Source organism: Pagrus major, chromosome 16 (genome assembly GCF_040436345.1).
Source record: "Pagrus major chromosome 16, Pma_NU_1.0".
NCBI classification, from domain to species: Eukaryota; Metazoa; Chordata; class Actinopteri; order Spariformes; family Sparidae; genus Pagrus; species Pagrus major.
The window spans coordinates 294,914-317,812 of NC_133230.1; the positions used below are offsets into that span (position 1 = coordinate 294,914).

The 22,899-nt window shown below is 47.6% G+C and overlaps 3 protein-coding genes across 3 annotated transcripts in view; 1 reads left to right on the forward strand and 2 right to left on the reverse strand.

Annotated features, from left to right (window-relative positions):
• clec14a (C-type lectin domain containing 14A) overlaps window positions 1–1,218 on the reverse strand; it is a 3,047-nt gene extending 1,829 nt beyond the window's left edge. Inside the window, exon 1 of the mRNA XM_073483968.1 lies at window positions 1,074–1,218. The gene's annotated coding sequence lies outside the window, so the exon portion shown is untranslated. The remainder of the gene's footprint in view (window positions 1–1,073) is intronic.
• Window positions 1,219–2,880: 1,662 nt separating this feature from the next.
• sec23a (Sec23 homolog A, coat complex II component) lies at window positions 2,881–21,743 on the reverse strand. The gene is made up of 20 exons (XM_073483233.1): window positions 21,700–21,743; window positions 19,559–19,786; window positions 19,412–19,469; window positions 17,378–17,464; window positions 16,786–17,022; window positions 16,603–16,679; window positions 16,296–16,440; window positions 16,058–16,216; window positions 15,808–15,923; window positions 15,575–15,698; window positions 15,275–15,355; window positions 14,927–15,016; window positions 7,979–8,085; window positions 7,729–7,882; window positions 7,571–7,648; window positions 7,317–7,478; window positions 6,523–6,609; window positions 5,828–5,983; window positions 5,342–5,407; window positions 2,881–5,262 (listed from the first exon to the last, which is right to left on the reverse strand). Exons 2-20 carry the CDS (start codon window positions 19,777–19,779, stop codon window positions 5,173–5,175), a joined length of 2,295 nt encoding a protein of 764 aa, XP_073339334.1. The 5' UTR covers window positions 19,780–19,786; window positions 21,700–21,743; the 3' UTR covers window positions 2,881–5,172.
• LOC141010342 (adenosine receptor A3) lies at window positions 9,521–14,516 on the forward strand. The gene is made up of 3 exons (XM_073483234.1): window positions 9,521–10,217; window positions 13,534–13,687; window positions 13,787–14,516. The coding sequence occupies exons 1-3, from the start codon at window positions 9,521–9,523 to the stop codon at window positions 13,971–13,973; spliced, it is 1,038 nt and encodes a 345-aa protein (XP_073339335.1). The 3' UTR covers window positions 13,974–14,516.
• Window positions 21,744–22,899: the final 1,156 nt, after the last annotated feature.

A 22,899-nucleotide genomic window follows, 5' to 3' on the forward strand; every position in this document is an offset into this window, starting at 1 on the left:
CGTTTCGACGACAGAAAAGGTTCAGAGAGTCGGGTTTTCTGACGGAGCCAGAGACCAAGATTGTCTGAAACTTTAATTTGAAAAGACATTAGTGACATCCTGTTTTAATCTGAAATCTTCACTGCAGCTGCTGAGCTAACAGTGTTAGCATGCAGCTCGACCGCACGGTGAGGATTAAACATGGTCTCCTCAGATCAGGTTGATCTCTGTGATCACAGCAGACGAGCTGTATGGAGACATCTGATCTGACTTCACCTGACTTTATATCATCAGGAGGAGATGATGGCTGAGCCTGACTTTATATCATCAGGAGGAGATGATGACTGAGCCTGACTTTATATCATCAGGAGGAGATGATGGCTGAGCCTGACTTTATATCATCAGGAGGAGATGATGGCTGAGCCTGACTTTATATCATCAGGAGGAGATGATGGCTGAGTGACTGTGAACTGTTCCTTTAAGGAGTTTCCTCTGACGGCTGATGTTTGGTTTCATTCAGGAACTCTTTAAATTATTTTACAAACAAACAGACACAAACAGCAGAACAGTCCTGTTAAGGTTCAGCTCAAAGTGTCGGTCACGTCACAGAGTTCGTGAGACAGAAACAGGAAATGATCAGCAGTTAACAGAAACACAACGAGACGTCCTGTCAAATATAAAAAGTTCAGTTAAAGGAGCATTCTGTAGTTTTAGAATGAGAAGACAAAGACAAACAAACTGACCTCAAAGGAGTTTTACTCTGTTTATATGTGGCGGACCCTGCCACCTTTCTATCTTCAAACATTGTTCTGGGACCTTATTGTCCTCTGAGAACAGCTTGTTCTTTCACTGATGGAGACAGTTTGTATTATTACCTCATTAATGTTGTAAATGTTAAATTCCTTCATTAAAACTACAGTGTTCCTTTAATGTGTCTGAGATGTGGTGAAGAAGAATCAGAAGAAACAGATAATCAGAAGTAAACAAAGTGTCTCAGGATGTCTGAAGGATCTTTATCTCTGTAATCGTCTGTTTGTCTTCAGACTGACGATGTTCAAACTGTGTTCTCGTTAACGAGCTTCATGTTTTCTTACCGTCACTCTTCTTCTTAAACACAAATCTGCAGTCTGACTCCTTCAGCTGTCCTCCTCCTTCACTTTCTTTTCTTCTTCTTCTTCTTCTTTTCTCCTCCTGACCTCCTCCTCAGCTCCTCCTCCTCCTCCTTCTTGTCTTCCAGTGTCTCCCAGTTTGTGCTGGTGTCTCCTCCACAGTAGCTCTGCTGACAAACTGACTGACTGCCGGCCTCACCCCTCGTCCACCACATCACCCCCCTCCTCCCCCTCCTCCAGGACAGGAAGTGTGTTGTGTCTTGATACGGCGGGTCGGTTTCCTCCAGAGAGACGCCGTCGCTCCCTCACACAGACCAGAAACAAACAGTCTGAACCAAACCTCACTCACATTTTCATTCTTTTAATGTTCCAGATCAGAGAACCTGAGCAGAGACAGGACAGGTGCTGCTGCTGAGATCTGCTCTCTGATTGGTCGACAGGAGGAGTTACAGCAGTTTACAGGTGTGTTTGTTGTCACCTGTTGGTTTGTAACGGCAGCAGGTGAAACATCACAAACATGAACACACAAACACCAACAGAAATAAAATGATTCATAAAAGCAAAATCTGAAAAAAGGTTTTCTGAAATTGAAACTAAAAATATGATCTTGTTTTCAAGGAGGTGCCAGGGGTCCGGAGGACGTCACATTGAGCCTTGGAAAGCTTCCACAGATCCAGAAGAGGGTCCTGGGGACTTGAGATCCTGGAGGAGGCTCTGATGATCATTGAGAAAGTTCCTGGAGTCTCATTGGACACACGTACACACAGACAGACAGACAGACACAGAGCTGCTTTATTCAGTCCTGGAGGTCCTTGAAGTTTTCTTTTTCTGGGTTCTAAACTTTCTCCAGGACTTCCAGGACACAATGACAGCAGATATATCAGGTGTGTTAACTGTTTCTGAAGGTCCTTGAGAAAGTTCCAGGAGTCATTGAAGAGTCCTGGAGTCTCATCAGACTGATTCTCATTAAGCACACACACACACACACACACACACACACACATTGTGTTTAAACAAACAGTGGAAACACACACACACACTCTGTGGAGGATGATTGTTGTCACGGCGACCCAGATGCTTCCTGCTTCCTGGAGGAAGTGTGTGAAGAATGGCAGGAAGTTGAAGGTCGTAAAGGGTGGAGCTATGACTAATGGACTACTGTTGTCATGGTAACGCTGCCATGGTGTGTGTGTGTTAGTCCTCATCAGATTTATTTAACCTCAGATGCTTTTATTTTGAAAATATTTAGGAGCCACCTGCTCCTGATTGGTCATTTTTCAAAGCTCACTGTGACATCACAGAGCAGCAGGGAACCAGTCTGACCAGTTACAAACCAGTGTGAGTCACACTGGTCCAGCTCGCTGTCTGGAAAATAATTGGACGTTGTTTTAATGTTTAACCAATAGCATCAAAGCTTTCACTCTCAGTTTATCTGTTAAAATAAACAAAACAACAACAATAAAAGTTCCAGAATGTGTTTATTATTCTGCACTTCTTCTTCTGTGGTATCGTCATCTTCATCCTCTCTTCTTTCTGTTTCAGACGTCTGCACGACAACGATGATCAAAGAGGCTCGAGGCTCAGCTTCATTCCTTCTGTTTGATCATCACCATGGCAACAGAGTCAGCAAGGAGGGTTGTCACCACGGCAACAAAGTCAGCAAGGAGCTAGGAGGGTCGTCACCGCAGCAACAGAGTCAGTAAGGACGGAGCTGCAGACAGTAGAAACTAAAAGCGATAACAGCAGCAGAAGTGGTCGGTGTGTCAGTAACAAGAACAGAACCACAGCGAGCTCGCCACAAAGCTTTTATTAGAAACAGAACAAAGTCTGAATGAAAACATCGACAGGTTTCTGTCCTCGGGACTTTTAGTGTTCAACGGCTTCACAGAGAAACTGGACGACAAACAGCCGACAGACGTCCTCACGTCAGACTGAACAGGAAGGAAGAGGACAGACGCGTCCTCGCTGTCAATACGACTTATAACTTATCTCTGCTCAACAAACATCAGGTTTAAACCAAACAGCTGCAGCAGCTTCATCAAACGTGTCCATCAACACAAACACTAAAGACACACAGCTGAAGTAAAAAGTTCAGTGATGATCAACACGTTTAAACTGCTGAAGAGTCAGTGAACGTGTGACAGACAGCTGACTGAAGGAACCACAGACACTGTATGAATCTTTGTCTCGTCACAAAGTTTCCTTCAGACTTTTTACATTTCTTTGCTCGTTTTGAAAAACTGAGATTTGTTGATGAAACAGAGAAACGACGGACATGTTGGATTATAAAGGAGCAGACCGCCGCTGTGTTCACACGTTTCAGCCTCTAATCATTCCTTCTTTTCTTTTCTTTTCTTTTCCAGGCAGCTGTTGGATCCAGTCGAGTATTAAAATCTAACAATAATATAAACTTATATAATCCAGACAGACATGAATGAATGGAAACCAACGGACGCCTGAAAGAGCAGAAACTAATTCAACTGAAACTATTTATTGATTATATGATTGGATCAAATGCTGATTTGCTGAGTTACACTGCTGCTGCTGTTTCACATTACAAGCTTTACATAGGCCAATCACATTGATGCTTTTATTGTGAAGCAACATCAGGAACAGTGTACCGTAACTTATTTTTTAAATTTAATTAATTCATACAAGACTAAATAATAGCTCCAGTTTACTCTGAAACACAGTAAAGTTTACTGCACATGACGTTAAACGTGCTATTCGTAAGAGAAGTTGATTTCTGAGTCTATTGTAAAGTTTATTGTGTGTGACGCAAAGTTTGTCACGTGACGTAAAGTTTATTGTGTGTGACGTAAAGTTTATCGTGTGTGACGTAAAGTTTATCGTGTGTGACGTAAAGTTTATCGTGTGTGACGTAAAGTTTGTCACAGGTGACGTAAAGTTTTGTCACAGGTGACGTAAAGTTTATCGTGTGTGACGTAAAGTTTGTCACAGGTGACGTAAAGTTTATCGTGTGTGACGTAAAGTTTGTCACAGGTGACGTTAAGTTTATTGTGTGTGACGTAAAGTTTACCATGTGTGACGTAAAGTTTACCATGTGTGACGTAAAGTTTATTGTGTGTGACGTAAAGTTTATCATGTGTGACGCAAAGTTTGTCACAGGTCACGTAAAGTTTGTCACAGGTGACGTAAAGTTTGTCACGTGTGACGTAAAGTTTGTCACAGGTCACGTAAAGTTTGTCACAGGTCACGTAAAGTTTGTCACAGGTGACGTAAAGTTTGTCACGTGTGACGTAAAGTTTGTCACGTGTGACGTAAAGTTTATCGTGTGTGACGTAAAGTTTGTCACAGGTGACGTAAAGTTTATTGTGTGTGACGTAAAGTTTGTCATGTGTGACGCAAAGTTTGTCACAGGTGACGCAAAGTTTGTCACAGGTGACGTAAAGTTTATCGTGTGTGACGTAAAGTTTGTCACAGGTGACGTAAAGTTTATCGTGTGTGACGTAAAGTTTGTCACAGGTGACGTAAAGTTTATTGTGTGTGACGTAAAGTTTATCATGTGTGACGCAAAGTTTGTCACAGGTGACGCAAAGTTTGTCACAGGTGACGTAAAGTTTATTGTGTGTGACGTAAAGTTTGTCACGTGTGACGTAAAGTTTATCGTGTGTGACGTAAAATTTATCGTGTGTGACGTAAAGTTTATCGTGTGTGACGTAAAGTTTATCGTGTGTGACGTAAAGTTTGTCACGTGTGACATAACGTTTATGGTAAACGGGCTGAAACGTGTCGACCTGCTGATGTGCTCCTTTAAATTAAGCGTCACGTCTACAAATTCAACCAAACTAAGTTTTTCTTCTAAAAATGAAACAAACAGCAGAAAAGTCTGTATATATATACGTTTTCGTTAACCGGACGATAAACATGCATCACTTCTGGTTGTTATTGATCTGAAACTTGCTGCTGATTGGCCGATACTAGAAGGCGGGCAGGTGACTGTTTGACTACGTGCTGTATTGGCTCGTTGGTTAGATGGTTGACTGGTTGTCCAGAGAACTCAGGCAGCAAACGCAAAGTAAAAGACTAAACATATCGCAGACAGGTGAGTCGACAGGTGAGGTCAGGCAGCGCTGGAGACGGCTAGCTTCTTCAGGTGATCCATGAACACCTGCAGGCTGACGTCGTCTGTGAGGATGGGAGCTCCAGACTCCTGCAGAGAGAACGAGATGTTACAGCAGAGCTCACAGCAACACTGTCACCTGTCTGAAGGTCAAAGGTCAACAGCTCACCTGACCCCAGGCGTACATGTTGTTGTGGGTCTGTGACGGGTTCACTTTGGAGAGCAGGAAGCGAGCCTGGACACCCCCGCCATCATCATCATCATCATCATCATCATCATCATCATCATCACTGTATGTACATGTACACAGTGTTTGTATTTCTACTGTGAAACTGTGTATTTTCATCTCATCACATCTTCTGTTTTTAGACTTAAATAAAGAATTATTTGCAGTAATTTGTTGTACTTTTACTACAGAACTCAACAACAACTCAACACACAACACTGTGTACTATAAACAGTGTTTGTGTGTTGAGTTGTTAGTGGCACGTATATAGATATAAAATAACTGATGTGATCTTAGTATACATAAATACAATCAATCTAATATTTGTGATGAGTTGTTGTGTTACTGTGTCAACACTATATATTGATATATAGTACATATATAGCTGTATGTATGTCCACATATCCAGTTGTGTGTTGGCGCCCCCACCTGGCTGCCTCCGTGCTCCGTGTCGATGTATCGGGGCATCGGGAAGCGAGTGTGCAGCAGCTCCTGAGCGTCATCCACCGGAGCCTGAAGGAGGTGTCTGAAGTTCTCATACTCAGCCATCTCCTGATAACCTGCCTTCCTCCACTGAGCCACCGTCTGACAGGTGAGACACAGACAGGTGAGAGAGACAGACGGGGCAGTAACAGATGAGAGAGACAGACGGGGCAGAGACAGACAGGTCAAAGACAGACGGGGCAGAGACAGACGGGTGAGAGAGACAGATGGGGCAGTGACAGACGGGTTCATTATGTCTTTATGACGGGGCTGTAAAGTGAATGATTGCTGAGGTTTGATTGACAGCTTCACGTGATGTTTATGTTTCTATAATTAAACAGCTGTGATTCTTCTTCTGCTCTCAAGTGTTAATTAAAAATAACAGTGGTGACAGACAGACAGGTCAGAGACAGACAGACACATGATGAACAGAACACGTCTGTAGACTGATCAGGAGGTCACACCTGTTACACCTGGTTCAGGTGTTTACAGTGTTTAGTAAACAACAGCTGAAGTATTGAAGTACAACATCAGAAACACCAGACTGTATCCATGGAAACATGTCATCAATATCCAACATCCAATAATGCACTCTGTGTGTGTGCGTGTGCGTGTGCGTGTGCGTGTGCATGTGCGTGTACCTCTCCGTGGTAGATGAGGATCTGGAAGAACGTGTCCATCAGTAGGATTCTGTCTGGCAGGATGCTGCTGCTGTCCAACAGGACCGGCTGAAACACACATACACTGATCAATCACCTGCATCAATCACTGATCAATCACCTGCATCAATCACTGATCAATCACCTGCATCAATCACTGATCAATCACCTGCATCAATCACTGATCAATCACCTGCATCAATCACTGATCAATCACCTGCATCAATCAACAATCCCTCTGACTGCAGCTGCTCTATGAAGTTTCATTTTGGAACTTAAGATTCAACAGAAGATAAAAACAAGCTGGAAACACAGCTGACATGAGAACACAGGAGTGTGTACAAGAGTGTGCACAGGAGTGTGTACAGGTGTGTGTACAGGTGTGTGTACAGGTGTGTGCACAGGAGTGTGTACAGGTGTGTGCACAGGAGTGTGTACAGGTGTGTGCACAGGAGTGTGCACAGGAGTGTGTACAGGTGTGTGTACAGGAGTGTGCACAGGAGTGTGTACAGGTGTGTGCACAGGTGTGTGCACAGGAGTGTGCACAGGAGTGTGCACAGGAGTGTGCACAGGTGTGTGTACAGGTGTGTGTACAGGAGTGAGTACAGGAGTGTGCACAGGAGTGTGTACAGGTGTGTGTACAGGTGTGTGTACAGGAGTGTGCACAGGAGTGTGTACAGGTGTGTGTACAGGTGTGTGTACAGGAGTGTGTACAGGAGTGTGCACAGGAGTGTGCACAGGAGTGTGTACAGGTGTGTGTACAGGTGTATAAGTACCTCAGGGGGTCCGTTGAATGAGTAGGCGTACAGCACAGGTTGGATCATGATGAGAGCCTGTGTCAGGTCCTGTCTGTTGAACTGATGTCTGTAATATGAACTCTCATCTGGACTGTTGTTGAACACCTGCAGGAACGGAGAGCGCCGCAGGTGGAACATGAACTACAAAACAGAAGAGCACAGATGACAGGTGAGAGACAGGTGACAGGTGAGAGACAGGTCATGTCAGCAGAGTATTATGGGATGTGGATCACCTGAGGGTAGAGGGAGAAGGTCTCAGAGAACCTGAAGGAGTTCGGGTCGTCTTTGTGATAATCTCCAAACTTCTGACACTGAACAGAAACCATGGAGTTAAACCATCGTATATATTCACATACATGACTGTATGTTTGTGTTTTAACCCTCGCAGTACCAGTCTGATCAGCTGTCTGTCCAACCATCGCAGGACATCAGGCCCCTCCTCCGTCTCTGCCCGGTACACTGCCAGCCTCGCCATCAAGATGGCCGCCGCCTCCTGATCAAAGGACGCTGCGATGCTCTGGATCTGAGTCTGAGCATCTGCCCAGCTGGAGATGGAGACACCACAGAAGAAGAGATGAGTGTGACATCACCGAGCAGAGCAGGTGATGTAAACGTGTATGTATATGAGAGTGTGGTCGCACTTCCTGGCGGTGGTGGTGACTCTGATGCGTCTCTGTCCTGACGAGTGTTGGTACTGCGTGACGAACTGGATCGCTCCGCGGCCGCCCTGAGGGATCGGAGCGTTGTGCTGCAACACAAACAACAGACATCAGATCGATCAGTAATCAATAACCTGATCAACACCGTTAACTGTCGGGCAGTGTCAATCAACAACCAGATAAACATAGAAGTGGTTCACTCTGCCCTCTGATTGGCTGCTTCTCACCTGAACCCAACCTGAGCTCCTCAGTGCTCTGAGGCTCAACATGATGATGATGATTACACACCTGCACAGCTGTTATTACCTGAGTCACTCACGCACACACACACACACACACACACACACACACAGTTATCTGTAATGTCAACAGACTCCCTAAACATCCAATATCCTGTGTGTGTGTGTGTGTGTGTGTGTGTGTGTGTGTGTGTGTGTGTCCTCTCATTATCATCCCAGCAGGTGACTGACAGGTGCACCACGGCAACGCTGCCAGCACACACGCAGCAGGACACGCCTCCTGCAGTCCGTCCTCTCCTTCAGAGCGGATCACACTCTGATGCTCTCACATCAGATCTAAACTGTACAGATCAATCTGATCACTGATATCGATCACTGACTGGCTCTCGTCTGATTTGACCTTTGACCTTACAGAGGCAGAAGTCAGAACTGTTGATCACCAGGTGAATCCAGGAGGAACACAGGACCTGAGAGTGGACTTGAGTTCATGTCTCCACCTGATGAAGATGTTGGACTCTCTCTGATGGTTCTGGTCCTGGGTCACTCTGGAGTTTTAAGGTGCAGAACGGAGGTCCAGGTGCTGATCACGACGCTGGTTCCTCTGGTGGAAACAAGCTGAAGGATATTTTAACATCACACACTCGTTGTGTTCAGGTGCAGTCAGGTGACCGCAGTGACTCATCAGACTTAAACTGAGCGGATCACATCTGTGTGGTGACTGAGGTCCAACCAACAGGCTGTTTATATCAGAGACGACTGAACAACACCGAGGACGTTTCATGTTTTCAGCGATGACATCATCCAGAACCAAAACTCAACGTGGAGGTGAATCTGAGGTCGACGCTCGAGAGAAGTGAGCAGCAGAGACGGTGAGAGGAAAACAGCTGCTGTGATGGATGTTTGATGATTTATGACACACTGAGTTCCTGTGTGCGTTCAGGTTCAGTCAGCTGTGACTCATCAAACATCAGTTAATCTGTGGCGGCTGAGGTCCAACCAGCTGCTCACACAGGAGCCTCCTGACCTCAGTCTGTTCAGCGTCTGAGCTCACACGTCTCTTTTCTCAGGACGATTCATCAGTTTCTTCTCGTTGAGACTTTAACTCTGACGGCAGTGGATGAAGCTGCTCTGTTGTCACGGAGACAGAAGTTTCTGTCATGTGATCACACGTACTGACTTTCCTCTTCACTTCAATACAGTCAGAGGTTAGTGAGCACCGTCTAGTGGAGGCTGGAGGAACAGCAGCTGGTCTGACCTGTGATGTAACTGCTGACGTCCTCTGAAGATGGCGGACGCTCTGAGAACGCTGTACGGCGCTCTGATGGTCCTGTTGGGCGTGGCCTCCATCTTTGGGAACCTCCTCCTCCTGCTGGTGCTCCTCCTGAACAAGGAGCTCCGGTCGGACACGCTGGGCCTCACCCTGAGCTCCACCCTTAGCGACCTGGCTCTCGGTCTCTCCACGATCCCCTTCGGCGCCTACAACAGCCTGGCGTGGCCGTCCTGCTGTCCCAGCGAAGGCGCCTTCTGTCAGGGCAGCGGCTTCATCTTCCTGCTCCTGCAGACCTCCTCCATCCACTCGCTCACCTGGACCACCGTTAACAAGTTCACCGAGCTCTGCTTCGCCCTCAGCTACAGCAGCGTCTGGACGGCTGGGCGGAGGCGGGCGGTGCTGGTCCTGGTCTGGTTCTTCTGCCTGGCCACCGCCTCCCTGCCCCTGCTGGGGTTCGGCAGCTACGTCTACAGCGAGTCGCGCTTCCTGTGCTGCCTGAGCTTCACCCCTGACAACAGGTACTTTGTGTTGCTGTGGATGTCGACGGGCATCGTGGCGCCGATCGTCACCATGTGCTCTCTGTACGGATACATCGTCTACGTGGCCCACAAACAGGCCAGGAGGGGGACGTTCATGTGCAACGAGCTGCACTGCTACTACGTCCCTGCCAACAACTACCTGAGGAGTTCCATCGTCATGGTCACCACCTCAGGTGAGATCATGCTCATGACTGGTCCCTGACACAACCAATCAGAGCCCTCCTGTCTTTAAAAAGCTTCTCGTAGAGATCACAAAGGCTCAAAAATGTTCCAACGTACAGTATGTCAGGCTGAAACGATTTAAGGCCAATTTAGGGTTGCGCGGCATATCGTCGCCGTCGCGTCGCAGAGAGTCGCCGTCGCCTTGAACCCCTTTTGCCGAACATCTGCGTCACTTGACGCGCACCTCCCAAAAATCCTAACTACGCGTCGAAACGGCGCAGACAGCAGGGACATGCAACGCGGACCTCGAGGGCTGTGATTGGTCCGCGTTACATCATTTCCGGGTCGCAGCTTTTCCGGTTCGTTCTGTATACAACGTACAGACGGACGGACGTACAGACCACCTCCTCACACGTCTCCTTCGTTTGGTATTTAACATTTGTACTAGAAGCATTTGTTCTTCAATATCGATCAGCTCCAGCTCCAAAAGTATCCTCTCTCGCTCAGTCGCCATTGTTCAATGTACTGTTTACCAGAGACCAGGCGTGTTCACTCTCTGGCGTAACCGGAAAGTAAACACTCCAGGTACGAATTCATGCGGTTTCGTTACTCAGCGCCCCCTAGCGTTGTGGTGGTGAATTACCACGCGATGCATAGACACCGCCGCACTACTATAAATGAAAAATCACGGCGATCATGTTCGCCGACGCCTAGGCGCACAATCGCCGCGCAAGCATAATCCCCGCTTTATTCTGGAGGGCGGTGGAGTTTTGAGTTACTGACTATCATCTAAGATGTGCTCAATGTTTTAGAAAATCCAATCCATATATTATTTCACAGCTGATGCACAAGTTCAGGTATCAGGAGAACAAACTGAATGGTAACATCTCTTAAAGTGTCAGAACAGAAGTTTGTATTATCAGTCTGTACACATGACAGGCAGGAAGCTGCTTGATATGTAGAAACGTGTTCATAAAACTGTTGCCATGACAACGGGAGCAGAGGACACGCTGAACGAGATGAACTCTGAGGAGGACAGCTGATCGTCTCTGTGTTTACCTCCATGACTCACTGTCATTACTCTCATTATGGTCACACAGACGAGTCACAACAGGCAGGGTCAAAGGTCACAGCAGCAGCAGCCTGCAGGTAGAGTGAACTGCAGGACTGTAGTCAGGACTACAGTAATACCCATGAGCCTCAGCGTAGCACTCAGACCTCTGCTGGAGGAGTCTCTTCACTGGTTCTGATGCGTTACTGGATGTAACCTGCCTGTCTCTCTCTCTGCCTGCCTGTCTCTCTGCCTGCCTGTCTCTCTGCCTGTCTCTCTGCCTGCCTGTCTCTCTCTCTGCCTGTCTGTCTCTCTGCCTGTCTCTCTGCCTGCCTGTCTCTCTCTCTGCCTGTCTCTCTCTCTGCCTGTCTGTCTCTCTGCCTGTCTCTCTGCCTGCCTGTCTCTCTCTCTGCCTGCCTGTCTCTCTGCCTGCCTGTCTCTCTGCCTGTCTCTCTGCCTGCCTGTCTCTCTCTCTGCCTGCCTGTCTCTCTGCCTGCCTGCCTGTCTCTCTGCCTGCCTGTCTCTCTGCCTGCCTGTCTCTCTCTCTGCCTGTCTGTCTCTCTGCCTGTCTCTCTGCCTGCCTGTCTCTCTGCCTGTCTCTCTCTCTGCCTGCCTGTCTCTCTGCCTGCCTGTCTCTCTCTCTGCCTGCCTGTCTCTCTGCCTGTCTCTCTCTCTGCCTGTCTGTCTCTCTGCCTGTCTCTCTGCCTGCCTGTCTCTCTCTCTGCCTGTCTCTCTGCCTGCCTGTCTCTCTCTCTGCCTGCCTGTCTCTCTGCCTGTCTCTCTCTCTGCCTGTCTGTCTCCCTGCCTGTCTCTCTCTCTGCCTGTCTCTCTCTCTGCCTGTCTGTCTCTCTGCCTGTCTCTCTGCCTGCCTGTCTCTCTGCCTGTCTCTCTCTCTGCCTGTCTCTCTCTCTGCCTGCCTGTCTCTCTGCCTGTCTGTCTCTCTGCCTGCCTGCCTGTCTTTCAATTCAATTCAATTCAACAGGCTTTAGTGGCATGACTGTGTGTTACAATATTGCCAAAGCAAAGGATTACAGAAAAAAGAATACATAGATAATTAATAATTAATAAAATTAAAAAATAAGTAAATAAATAAACAAAAAATAAAAGAAGAAAGTAAAGTGTGTGTGTGTGTGTGTGTGTGTGTGTGTGTGTGTGTGTGTGTGCGTATCAGTGTGCAGGTAAGTGGAGGAGATCATGTCAGGTGTTGGCAGCTTCACATATTCTGCAGCAGCTGCAGCAGCGGCACTTTTCTCTCCCAGTAGATGTTGAGTGTTTTCTTGCTCTGAGAGTTTGCTGAAGTTTGGGCTTCTGTGTGTGATGTTGGTGTAGAGCTGGTTCTGATGTCTGTGTATGTGTCAGCGCAGCAGGAAGTGTCTGAGTGGACCGAGCCGACACAGCCGCTCCTCTCTGGGCAGCCACGTCTGTCTGTGCCGGCCGCTCTCTCAGGCCCGGCTGTGGCTGCTGAGTCTACATAGTCAACGTTTTCCTCAGTGTCGGGTCGGTTACAGAGCTCAGATAATCTGCAGGGAGTATTGTGTGTTTAGGGCCAAACAGCATTGGAGTTTGCTTTGGGTTTTGGTTGCAGATGTCCAATAGTTGATGTAATTGTCTTTTTCTTTGCTATAATTTGGTGGGGCCGGATTGTGTGAGGGCGGTCTTGGTGCCCGGTGCTGTTGGAGCTGAGCCTCTGGACCAGCTGGCTGAGGGGACTCCTGTCTCTGCTCTCCTCTTGGCATTGTAGGGCTTTGTAGTGGTGGAGCCGGGCTCGCTGGCTTTGAGGTGTTGGTAGAATTTTATAGCTCTTTTTTGGATCCAACAGGGGAAATTGGCCTAATTCAGCTGTGCATCCGTTGTTGGGGGAGTTCCTGTGGACTTTGAGGATGCTTTGCAGATCTCTGTGTGCAGCTTTCCATTGGGTGTTTGTCCCATTTTTCAAAGTCTTGGTTCATGAGAGGGCCCCACACTTCACTGCCGCACAATAAGATTGGTTCAATTATGGATTGAAATATTCTGATCCAGATTTTGACAGGTACGTCTGTTTGAGGATTTTTTATCGTCCAGAAAGCTCTTCTGCTCTTGTCTCGGAGATCTTTAATGGCCAGATGGAAGTTTCCCGTCGATGTGATGTTTAGTCCTAAATATGTGTAGCTGTGTGTGTTCTGTGTCTGTAGAGTCCAGGTGGAACCGGTGTTGGTTTGTCTGACTCACTTAGTCTCTCTCTCTGCCTGTCTGTCTCTCTGCCTGCCTGCCTGTCTCTCTGCCTCTCTGTCTCTCAGCGTGTCTGCTGGTGTGCTGGCTGCCCTTCGTCTCGGTGTGTCTGTACGAGACGTTCAGCGGTCATCAGAGTCCAGCGGTGACCTCTGCCCTCTCTACCTGGCTCGTTCTGAGCAGTGCTGCTCTGAACCCGTGGATCACCTGCATGACGCAGACGTGAGTCAGACCAGCTGCCAATCACGGCTGCATGTCGTATAGAGACACACACGTAAATAAATGTCAGGATGAAACATGACTGTGTGTGTGTGTGTGCAGCAGGTACAGGGCGGCGGTGCGTCAGAGCCTCACCATGTTAATGCTGATGTGTTCGAGGACGCCTCTGGAGTCCCGCCCCCAGAGCTCCTCCCTCCATCTGGACACAGCCAATCACATCAGCACAACTACAATGACTACAGCAGCAACACGCCCGCCATCTTCATCAAAAACACCAACAGCACCGTGACAAACATAGCTGACACACAACCGCTGCCTCACCATCAGTCCAGAGACAGCAACACCTGCTGACCTCCAGCCACAATGCACTGTGGGTAATAACAGCCTTCTCAGTTCATACGACTGAAGACACATTCAGAGCTGATCTGACACACAAACGTTGGTGGATGATTCCCTCCTTGTTTGTTGGACGGTTAAAACAACTGTCGGATGATTTATCAGGAAATTTAGTAAAAGCACTTATGTTTCCCACGAAGATGGATCAGACTGATCCTGTGACCTGCAGCGCCACCATCAGGTCAAAGATTCACTTCATGACAGACATCAAAGTGTCGAGCTCTGCTTGTTAATAATCAACAACATCATAACAATAATAAATAAGATTAATGGACATGACTGTGATTATTTCTGTTATTGTGTGGAAGCAAACCATTTCAGGAAACCTTCAAGAACCTCCTTAGGAAGATAGAGTCACATGCTTTTATTGTGTTGACCTGAGCTGGTGCTTTTACTTTGTTGACCTGAGCTGGGGCTTTTATTTTGCTGACTTTGATTCTACTTCTCTGTGTGCTCTCTGCCTCCACCTGCTGGTTCAGAGCGTCTGTGTAGCCTGAAGCTGCCGACCTCCTGAACCGTGTATCAGTATTTGTACATTAAGTGAGTATTTCTGTTCTTTATAATCTCTCCTGATATCACCTGAGCGTCTCTCTTTCTCTCTCAGGTGAGTCTTCACTTCATTAAACAACATCAGAATCACTTCTTCATCTTCGTCTTCTTCTTCTCTGGTTAAAGTACTGTGTCGTGTCCTACTTTAACCTCTGCTCCTGTGACATCATCACTGTGAGGTCATAAACATCTAACTTCCTGTTTACAGCCATTAGTTCAGAGCAGTAATCAATGAACCAATCAGGAGCTTGAGGCTGACTTCAGACCCTCTGAAGGTCAGAGGTCAGGTGTGCTCACCTGGTTGACCACCTCAAAGTAAAGAGCCAGCGTGGTGGACGGATCCAGACCGCAGATCTTCCACTGACAAGTTCCTCCGGTCCCGATCTCCTGAAAACACACCAATACACATTTACTCTACAGAGTACTGCAGTATAATACTGCAGTATAATACTGCAGTATAATACTGCAGTATAAAATGCACTTTCCCTCTGTTTCCACGCTTTATGCTAAGCTAGGCTATTTTGTAAATTATAATTAAAAACAAATGATGACAGAGGACAGAGGACGGAGGACGGAGGACAGATATAAGGTGTGTTTAAGGTCAAAGCTTAGCTGTGTGTGTGTGTGTGTGTGTGTGTGACATACGTTCTCAGAGACACACGGTCCTTTAGCACTCAGCGACACACACGGTCCGATTGCTCCTGATACTTTGATCTCTCTGGACGTCTGAAAAGAAAACACACAACAGTCAGTTTAATCACCTGTCGCACAGGTGAACCAGGGGCGGGGCCTATGTCTGCAGGTGACCTGGGGGGGGGTTCACAGCCTGATCAATACTGGATGTTCAGATCAAGACCAACACTGATATTTAAGTTAACGTAATGTAAGTTTACAGTGTGATGGAGGATCGTCACAGGTGCAGTTTGCTGTAGCTGTGGTTCGTACCTTGACCTCCAGCGTGGCGGCGAAGGCCATCTTGAAGGATCCCTGGACGTCTTTGGTGAAGACTCTCTGGAAGGTTTGTTTGAACAGAGACGTGTTGAAGGAGTCAGCCATCACCATGTAACCTCTGGAGAGACCCGAGAACAGCAGAACATCAGGACAGCACCAGAACATCAGGATATCTTTATGTATGTATGTGTGTGTGTGTGTGTGTGTGTGTGTGTGTGTGTGTGTACCCAGTGTAGTTGGCGCAGCACTTCATCTCCAGCAGGCCGGTCTGATCCAGAGCGCAGGCATAGATGTCGATGATGTGACCGTTAGTGGAAGCTCTGTTAGCGAGAGACTCATAGTGCTGCATCACACACACACACACACACACACACACACACACACACACACACACACACACACACACACACACTGTGTCCTCTGTACGTCATCATTAATTAATCTTACAGTGAACGTGGCGTTGAGGCTTTCACTCACCTTGGTGGCCTTCTTCATGAACTTGGCGTTGTCCTTCTCCAGGTCGTGCCAGGACCTGATGGGGGTCTTCAGTTCGTCTCCCACCACCATGCCAGGGCCCTGCGTTGCCGGGCCACCGATGAACGTCATGATGCGAGCGCCTGTGTTTGGAAAGGTGCACTGTGGGTAAAAACACAGATTGAGTTTGACGTCCACGTTACACTGAGACCTGAAAGCTGCTGAGACAGACCCGTCTCACCTCCAGCAGGCCGACAGCGATGGACATGGCGACGCCCAGCGAGCGCAGAGGTCTCTTCCCCTGAGTGACGGGCCAGGGGTCCCGCTGCAGCTCCCCCAACAGGTCGGTCAGGTTCATGTCGATCTTCTGCACCGGCTGCAGGAACCTGAAGGAAGAGACGAGGACACATTTCACACAGGGACAGAGGACATTTTACATGATGTGTCCCGTCACTACTTCAGACCTGGTTCTAAGGTTCAGGACAGAACCAGGTCTACTGAATCCACTATTCCAATGAGGGTCCTGAAGTATAGACAGGTGTGTTTACCTGTTGGACAGAGGCTGTTGGGCGGTCTGAGGACCTCGTCCCTGACTGGCTGCAGGTTTGGTCAGACCGAGCATCTCCTGCAACATCACAAACATTTTACACCTGGTGAGAACTCTTAACTACCAGCAGGACTAGTCACAGTGTAGGTTAGTTACCTGTAGGACTAGTGAGCATATTAGTTACCTGTAGCTGTTTGGCATTGAGGTCCTTGGTCCCCCTGAAGACATAGCTCTTGGAGATCCCCTCACAGCCGAGCTCGTGGACCTGAACCATCCGTCCGAAGGTGATGAGTCCGACGAGCGCGGTGGGAGGCAGCAGAGACAGAGACATCTGCAGAGACTCCTTCAGAGCCTGCAGGTCCTCGTCCTCCATACAGGTGTCCACCACATACAGGAAGACCAGCGGCATCTGAGGACCCCGCTGAGGACAGAGACCACACCTGGTCATACACCTGAGGATGTCTGTATCTGTGTGTCTGTAGCCTCACCGTCTGTCTCTCTTTACCTGTCTGTCTGTAGCCTCACCGTCTGTCTCTCTTTACCTGTCTGTCTGTAGCCTCACTGTCTGTCTCTCTTTACCTGTCTGTCTCTCTTTACCTGTCTGTCTGTAGTTTGTACCTGTCTGTCTGTCTTCACTTGTCTGTCTGGCTGTTGTCTCCCCTGTCTGTCTGTCTGTAGTCTCCCCTGTCTGTCTGTAGTCTCACCTGTCTGTCTGTCTGTAGTCTCCCCTGTCTGTCTGTCTGTAGTCTCCCCTGTCTGTCTGTCTGTAGTCTCACCTGGACGACGTACTCGATGGTGGAGAACTGCGGCAGCAGCTCAGCAGGTTGGTTCACTTCAGAGATTCCAGCGTAAGATGGAGGAAACTGAAACACACACACACACGCGCACACGCACACACGCACACACACACACACACTCTGTCACTGAGAGAGAGAAGCTGTGTCCAAATTCAGGGGCTGCATCCTTTAAAGGACCTGGCCTTTGCGGCCTCCGAAGGCAAGTCTCTGTGTGTGTCTCTGTGTGTGTCTGTGTGTCTGTGTGTGTCTCTGTGTGTGTCTCGGTGTGTCTCTGTGTGTGTCTGTGTGTGTCTGTGTGTGTGTCTGTGTGTCTGTCTGTGTGTGTCTCTGTGTGTCTCTGTCTGTGTGTGTGTGTGTCTGCGTGTGTGTGTGTGTGTGTCTGTGTCTGTGTGTGTGTCTGTGTGTGTGTCTCTCTGTGTGTGTGTCTGTCTGTGTCTGTGTGTGTGTCTCTCTGTGTGTGTGTGTCTGTGTGTGTGTGTCTGTGTGTGTTACTGTGTGTTACTGTGTCTGTGTGTGTGTCTGTGTCTGTGTGTGTGTCTGTGTGTGTGTGTGTCTGTGTGTGTCTGTGTGTGTGTTACTCGCCCCTTTAGACAGACAGACACCACCTGTGCAGCCAGGTAAAGGTAAAGGCTGCAATCTGCCGCCTTGTCTGTGAAACGGAGGCGGAATCTTCCTCCTTTTCAGAAAAGCGGCGTAAACGTGACGTGAAGCACGAAGTCGGGCGGCTTCTTCTCCCGGCGACCTTTTCGTACAAGACGCCATCTTTCACGGTCCCGCGACCTGGTTATTGGCGATTCTCTCGGCCGTGACGGTTGGCGTCTCCCGGATCTCGGCGGCTTTCCGGTCGCTCGTCTTGACGTCCGCGGATGAAGTGATGAACTGACCGCTGCGATCAGCTGTTTCCTGCTTTTAAACCTCCCGGCTGCGGCTCGCACAACAGCGCACGTCATCGACACCTCCGCCCGCGTCACGCAATTGCCGGCACATCGACGCCTTGCATTTACATAGCAATGGAGGCGGCAGGAAGTGTACGCTCCGAGGCGGCATATTACCAAAACAGACCCGGTACGCCGCGCGCTGTCTGAATGTGCGGACCGAGCCGCAGGAAGGACGGCCAAGCTGGCGGCGCGCTGTCCAGCGTAAAAACGCCTTCTGTGTGTGTGTTACTGTGTGTGTGTTACTGTGTGTGTTACTGTGTGTGTTACTGTGTGTGTGTTACTGTGTGTGTGTTACTGTGTGTGTTACTGTGTGTGTGTTACTGTGTGTGTGTTACTGTGTGTGTTACTGTGTGTGTGTTACTGTGTGTGTTACTGTGTGTGTTACTGTGTGTGTGTTACTGTGTGTGTGTTACTGTGTGTGTTACTGTGTGTGTGTTACTGTGTGTGTGTTACTGTGTGTGTTACTGTGTGTGTGTTACTGTGTGTGTGTTACTGTGTGTGTTACTGTGTGTGTGTTACTGTGTGTGTGTTACTGTGTGTGAGTTACTGTGTGTGTGTTACTGTGTGTGTTACTGTGTGTGTGTTACTGTGTGTGTTACTGTGTGTGTGTTACTGTGTGTGTTACTGTGTGTGTGTTACTGTGTGTGTGTTACTGTGTGTGTGTTACTGTGTGTGTGTTACTGTGTGTGTTACTGTGTGTGTTACTGTGTGTGTGTTACTGTGTGTGTGTTACTGTGTGTGTTACTGTGTGTGTGTTACTGTGTGTGTTACTGTGTGTGTGTTACTGTGTGTGTTACTGTGTGTGTGTTACTGTGTGTGTGTTACTGTGTGTGTTACTGTGTGTGTTACTGTGTGTGTTACTGTGTGTGTGTTACTGTGTGTGTTACTGTGTGTGTGTTACTGTGTGTGTTACTGTGTGTGTGTTACTGTGTGTGTTACTGTGTGTGTGTTACTGTGTGTGTGTTACTGTGTGTGTTACTGTGTGTGTGTTACTGTGTGTGTTACTGTGTGTGTGTTACTGTGTGTGTGTTACTGTGTGTGTTACTGTGTGTGTGTTACTGTGTGTGTCCCTCACCTGGTTCCTCTGGTAACAGAAGTTACAGGCCCACAGTTTGGCTCTGTAGTCCACTTGGCTGAAACAGACAGACAGGTGGAGGTGAGACAGGTGGATGACACTAACTGACCTGTCTGTGACATCACACAGGTGTGCAGTGATGCGTACCACAGCGGGTTGAGCACGGCGCGGCAGGTGGCTCGGCTGCAGAGGACCGGCTCGTACTGGATCGGGGGCAGGTCGGGTCGCTCCTTCAGCGGCGTGAACAGAGACGCCACCGGCACCACCATCCGGGTCGCCTCCAGCCGGCTCGACGGCCACACGTTCCAGCTGAACCGCACGCCGTCACGCTCCTCGTTCTGAGCGATGTACTCTGGGAAGGTCGCCATGGCAACGCTGGGAGACGGGGGGTGGGTGGACACACTGTCAGGAAAAAACTGGAGAGGAGGGGAATATCTGTGTACTGCAGTACTGTTACTGCAGTACTGACTACAGTTCAGTACTACTAACAAGTTACTAACTAACAGTACTGCAGTACAGTTAGTAACTGTACTGCAGTACTGTTAGTAACTGTACTGCAGTACTGTTAGTAACAGTACTGCAGTACAGTTAGTAACTGTACTGCAGTACTGTTAGCAGTGACTCTTACACTGAAAATGTCTCTACCTCTTGCTGACAAGAGGTAGAGACATTGCGTGTACAGTCATGTTGCAGTAATGAGAGACGTGTGATTTCATCTCTTTCACTTTGTTGTCACTTGTGTTTCTGCCTGTCTCGTTTGCATGTTGTCTATTTATTGTTTATTGTTTGGCACACGCACCTTCGAGACCAAAACAAATTCCTTGTATGTGAAAACCTACTTGGCAATAAAACTCTTTCTGATTCTGAGTCTGATAACTGTACTGCAGTACTGTTAGTAGTACTGCAGTACTACTAACTTTACTGCAGTACTACTAACTTTACTGCAGTACTGTTAGTAGTACTGCAGTACTACTAACTTTACTGCAGTACTACTAACTTTACTGCAGTACTGTTAGTAGTACTGCAGTACTACTAACTTTACTGCAGTACTGTTACTGCAGTACTGACTACAGTTCAGTACTACTAACAAGTTACTAAGTAAGTACTGCAGTACTATAACAGTACTGCAGTACTATAACTGTACTGCAGTACTACTAACTGTACTGCAGTACTACTAACTGTACTGCAGTACTACTAACTTTACTGCAGTACTATAACTGTACTGCAGTACTGTTACTGCAGCAACAGGTCGCTGGTCAGTAGAGGTCTTGTTTCTCTTCAGTGGCTGATTGGACACATTCTGTCCTCTGGCGCCACCAGCAGGACAAACAGACACATTTGGGGTTTTGGTAAAATCTTTCGTTTGAATTGAATTAAAAAAAAAAATAATTGTACAGAAACATGAAGGCGACGGTGAAGAGGAGGCGTTAAACTCAAAGAAAAGTATATTTAAACAGTTTAAAAGTGAAAATATGACCTTTTCCAAAATTCTATAAAACTTGTACAGAGTTTGGTTGGTGGCTGTCAGCTGGGTGGAGTTCTGTGCGGGTCATGACCTCAGTGTGTGTGTGTGTGTGTGTGTGTGTGTGTGTGTGTGTGTGTGTGTGTGATATCTTTACAACAGCTCTGAATTCATCATAAAAACCTTCATCTAAATATTTATTGAACAGCTCCAGAAAATCTCTCTGATCAATTCTGATCTCACATTCCTCCACCCCGACCCCTCCCACATGTGAAGCCTCCAACCAAACCCTGTACATTTTTCTCAGTATTTAAGAAAAACACTTCCAGATGAACTGGAGTGCAGTAAAAAGTGAAAGAAGCTGAAAACAGAAACACTTAAAGTTCAAACCGGAGCTGTTTCAAATCGATAAACTGCAGGTAATCAATCAGAGCTGATAATCAATGATCAGAGCAGTATTTAAAGTCCAGTCTGATTAGATCACAGTAAACAGGCTGACGTCAGCAGGTACCTTTCTGACCCGTCCAGGTGACTGTGTGTCAGAGTCTCACCTGAAGTTGAAGCGTTTTAATCCAACAGACAGAAAACAGACAGGTTTAATCTCACACTTCACTTCACTTCACTTCACTTCACTTCACTTCACTTCAGTTAGCCTCGGAGCTAACAGCTAACAGCAGCTAACCGAGCTTTTCAACTGCCGCGTCACTAACGTCACGCAGGTGACATGAAGGGGACGAACAGACCGGTGAGCTGACTGGGTCCAGGTGAAGTGTGAGGTCTGTCAGGTCCAGGTGAGTCTGTGTATGAAGGTAAATGTGTGACTCACCTGCGCTCTGCCGCCGCTGCTGCTCCTCTACTGACAACGAAGCAAAACAACATGGCGGCGGCCCGGCGCCACGTCAAAACACAGAGGGGACAAACAGGCGGAGGGCTCACTCTGACAAATATTCAGGAGGCAGAACAGACAGGCTGCTGACATGGAGGGTCAGACAGGTCATTGTTGGTCATGGATTAGTAAAAATACTTTTACTGTTTTAAATATTATTCTATTTTTGTTTCGTTCATTTTCATCTCTCATTCAGTCTGTTTTCCTTCTGATTCTGACTCTCGAGCCTCTGTGACACGTGAACTTTACCTTAACTTTATTTAATGGTCAATTAAGTCTCATCCTTTAAGGATAATGAAAACAAGTCATTGTATTACAAGACAAAGATGTAATTTTATAGGAAAAAGAGTGATGTGGCTGCAGGAAACAAAACACTGTGATGTCAGAGGATCTATGACCATAAAGACATTTGACTTTTTGTTTAAATAAGACTTTATTTTCTGTTTCATCTTCCTTTTATCGCCTGTAGACCACGAGGAACGTCCCAGTGTGTGGTGATTGCAGGCAAACATTCCGTGTCAGAGTGATACATCCTCTCTACAGAGGATCTTTGGTGGAGCCACACCCACAGAAGAAAACCAAAAATACTCCAGGTGAGTTTTTACTCTAAGACTCAGTCTGACACTCAGACTCAGTCTGACACTCAGACTCAGTCTGACTCTAAGACTCAGTCTGACACAGACTCAGTCTGACACTCAGACTGAGTCTGACACTCAGACTGAGTCTGACACTAAGACTCAGTCTGACTCTAAGACTCAGTCTGACACAGACTCAGTCTGACACAGACTCAGTCTGACTCTAAGACTCAGTCTGACACAGACTCAGTCTGACACAGACTCAGTCTGACTCTAAGACTCAGTCTGACACTCAGACTCAGTCTGACTCTAAGACTCAGTCTGACACAGACTCAGTCTGACTCTAAGACTCAGTCTGACACAGACTCAGTCTGACTCTAAGACTCAGTCTGACACTCAGACTCAGTCTGACTCTAAGACTCAGTCTGACACAGACTCAGTCTGACACTCAGACTCAGTCTGACACTAAGACTCAGTCTGACTCTAAGACTCAGTCTGACACTCAGACTCAGTCTGACACTAAGACTCAGTCTGACTCTAAGACTCAGTCTGACACAGACTCAGT

What these genes read in the sequence shown, in the direction of transcription:
- LOC141010342 (XM_073483234.1), top strand. Translation starts at nt 9,521, where the DNA reads ATGGCGGACGCTCTGAGAACGCTGTACGGCGCTCTGATGGTCCTGTTG. An exon ending in CGTCATGGTCACCACCTCAG is followed by an intron (nt 10,218 to 13,533) that starts GTGAGATCATGC and finishes TCTGTCTCTCAG; the next exon opens with CGTGTCTGCTGGTGTGCTGG. An exon ending in ATCACCTGCATGACGCAGAC is followed by an intron (nt 13,688 to 13,786) that starts GTGAGTCAGACC and finishes GTGTGTGTGCAG; the next exon opens with CAGGTACAGGGCGGCGGTGC.
- sec23a (XM_073483233.1), bottom strand. Translation starts at nt 19,779, where the DNA reads ATGGCGACCTTCCCAGAGTACATCGCTCAGAACGAGGAGCGTGACGGC. An exon ending in TCTGTTACCAGAGGAACCAG is followed by an intron (nt 17,465 to 19,411) that starts GTGAGGGACACA and finishes TGTGTGTTTCAG; the next exon opens with TTTCCTCCATCTTACGCTGG. An exon ending in CATTCAACGGACCCCCTGAG is followed by an intron (nt 6,610 to 7,316) that starts GTACTTATACAC and finishes TGTGTGTTTCAG; the next exon opens with CCGGTCCTGTTGGACAGCAG.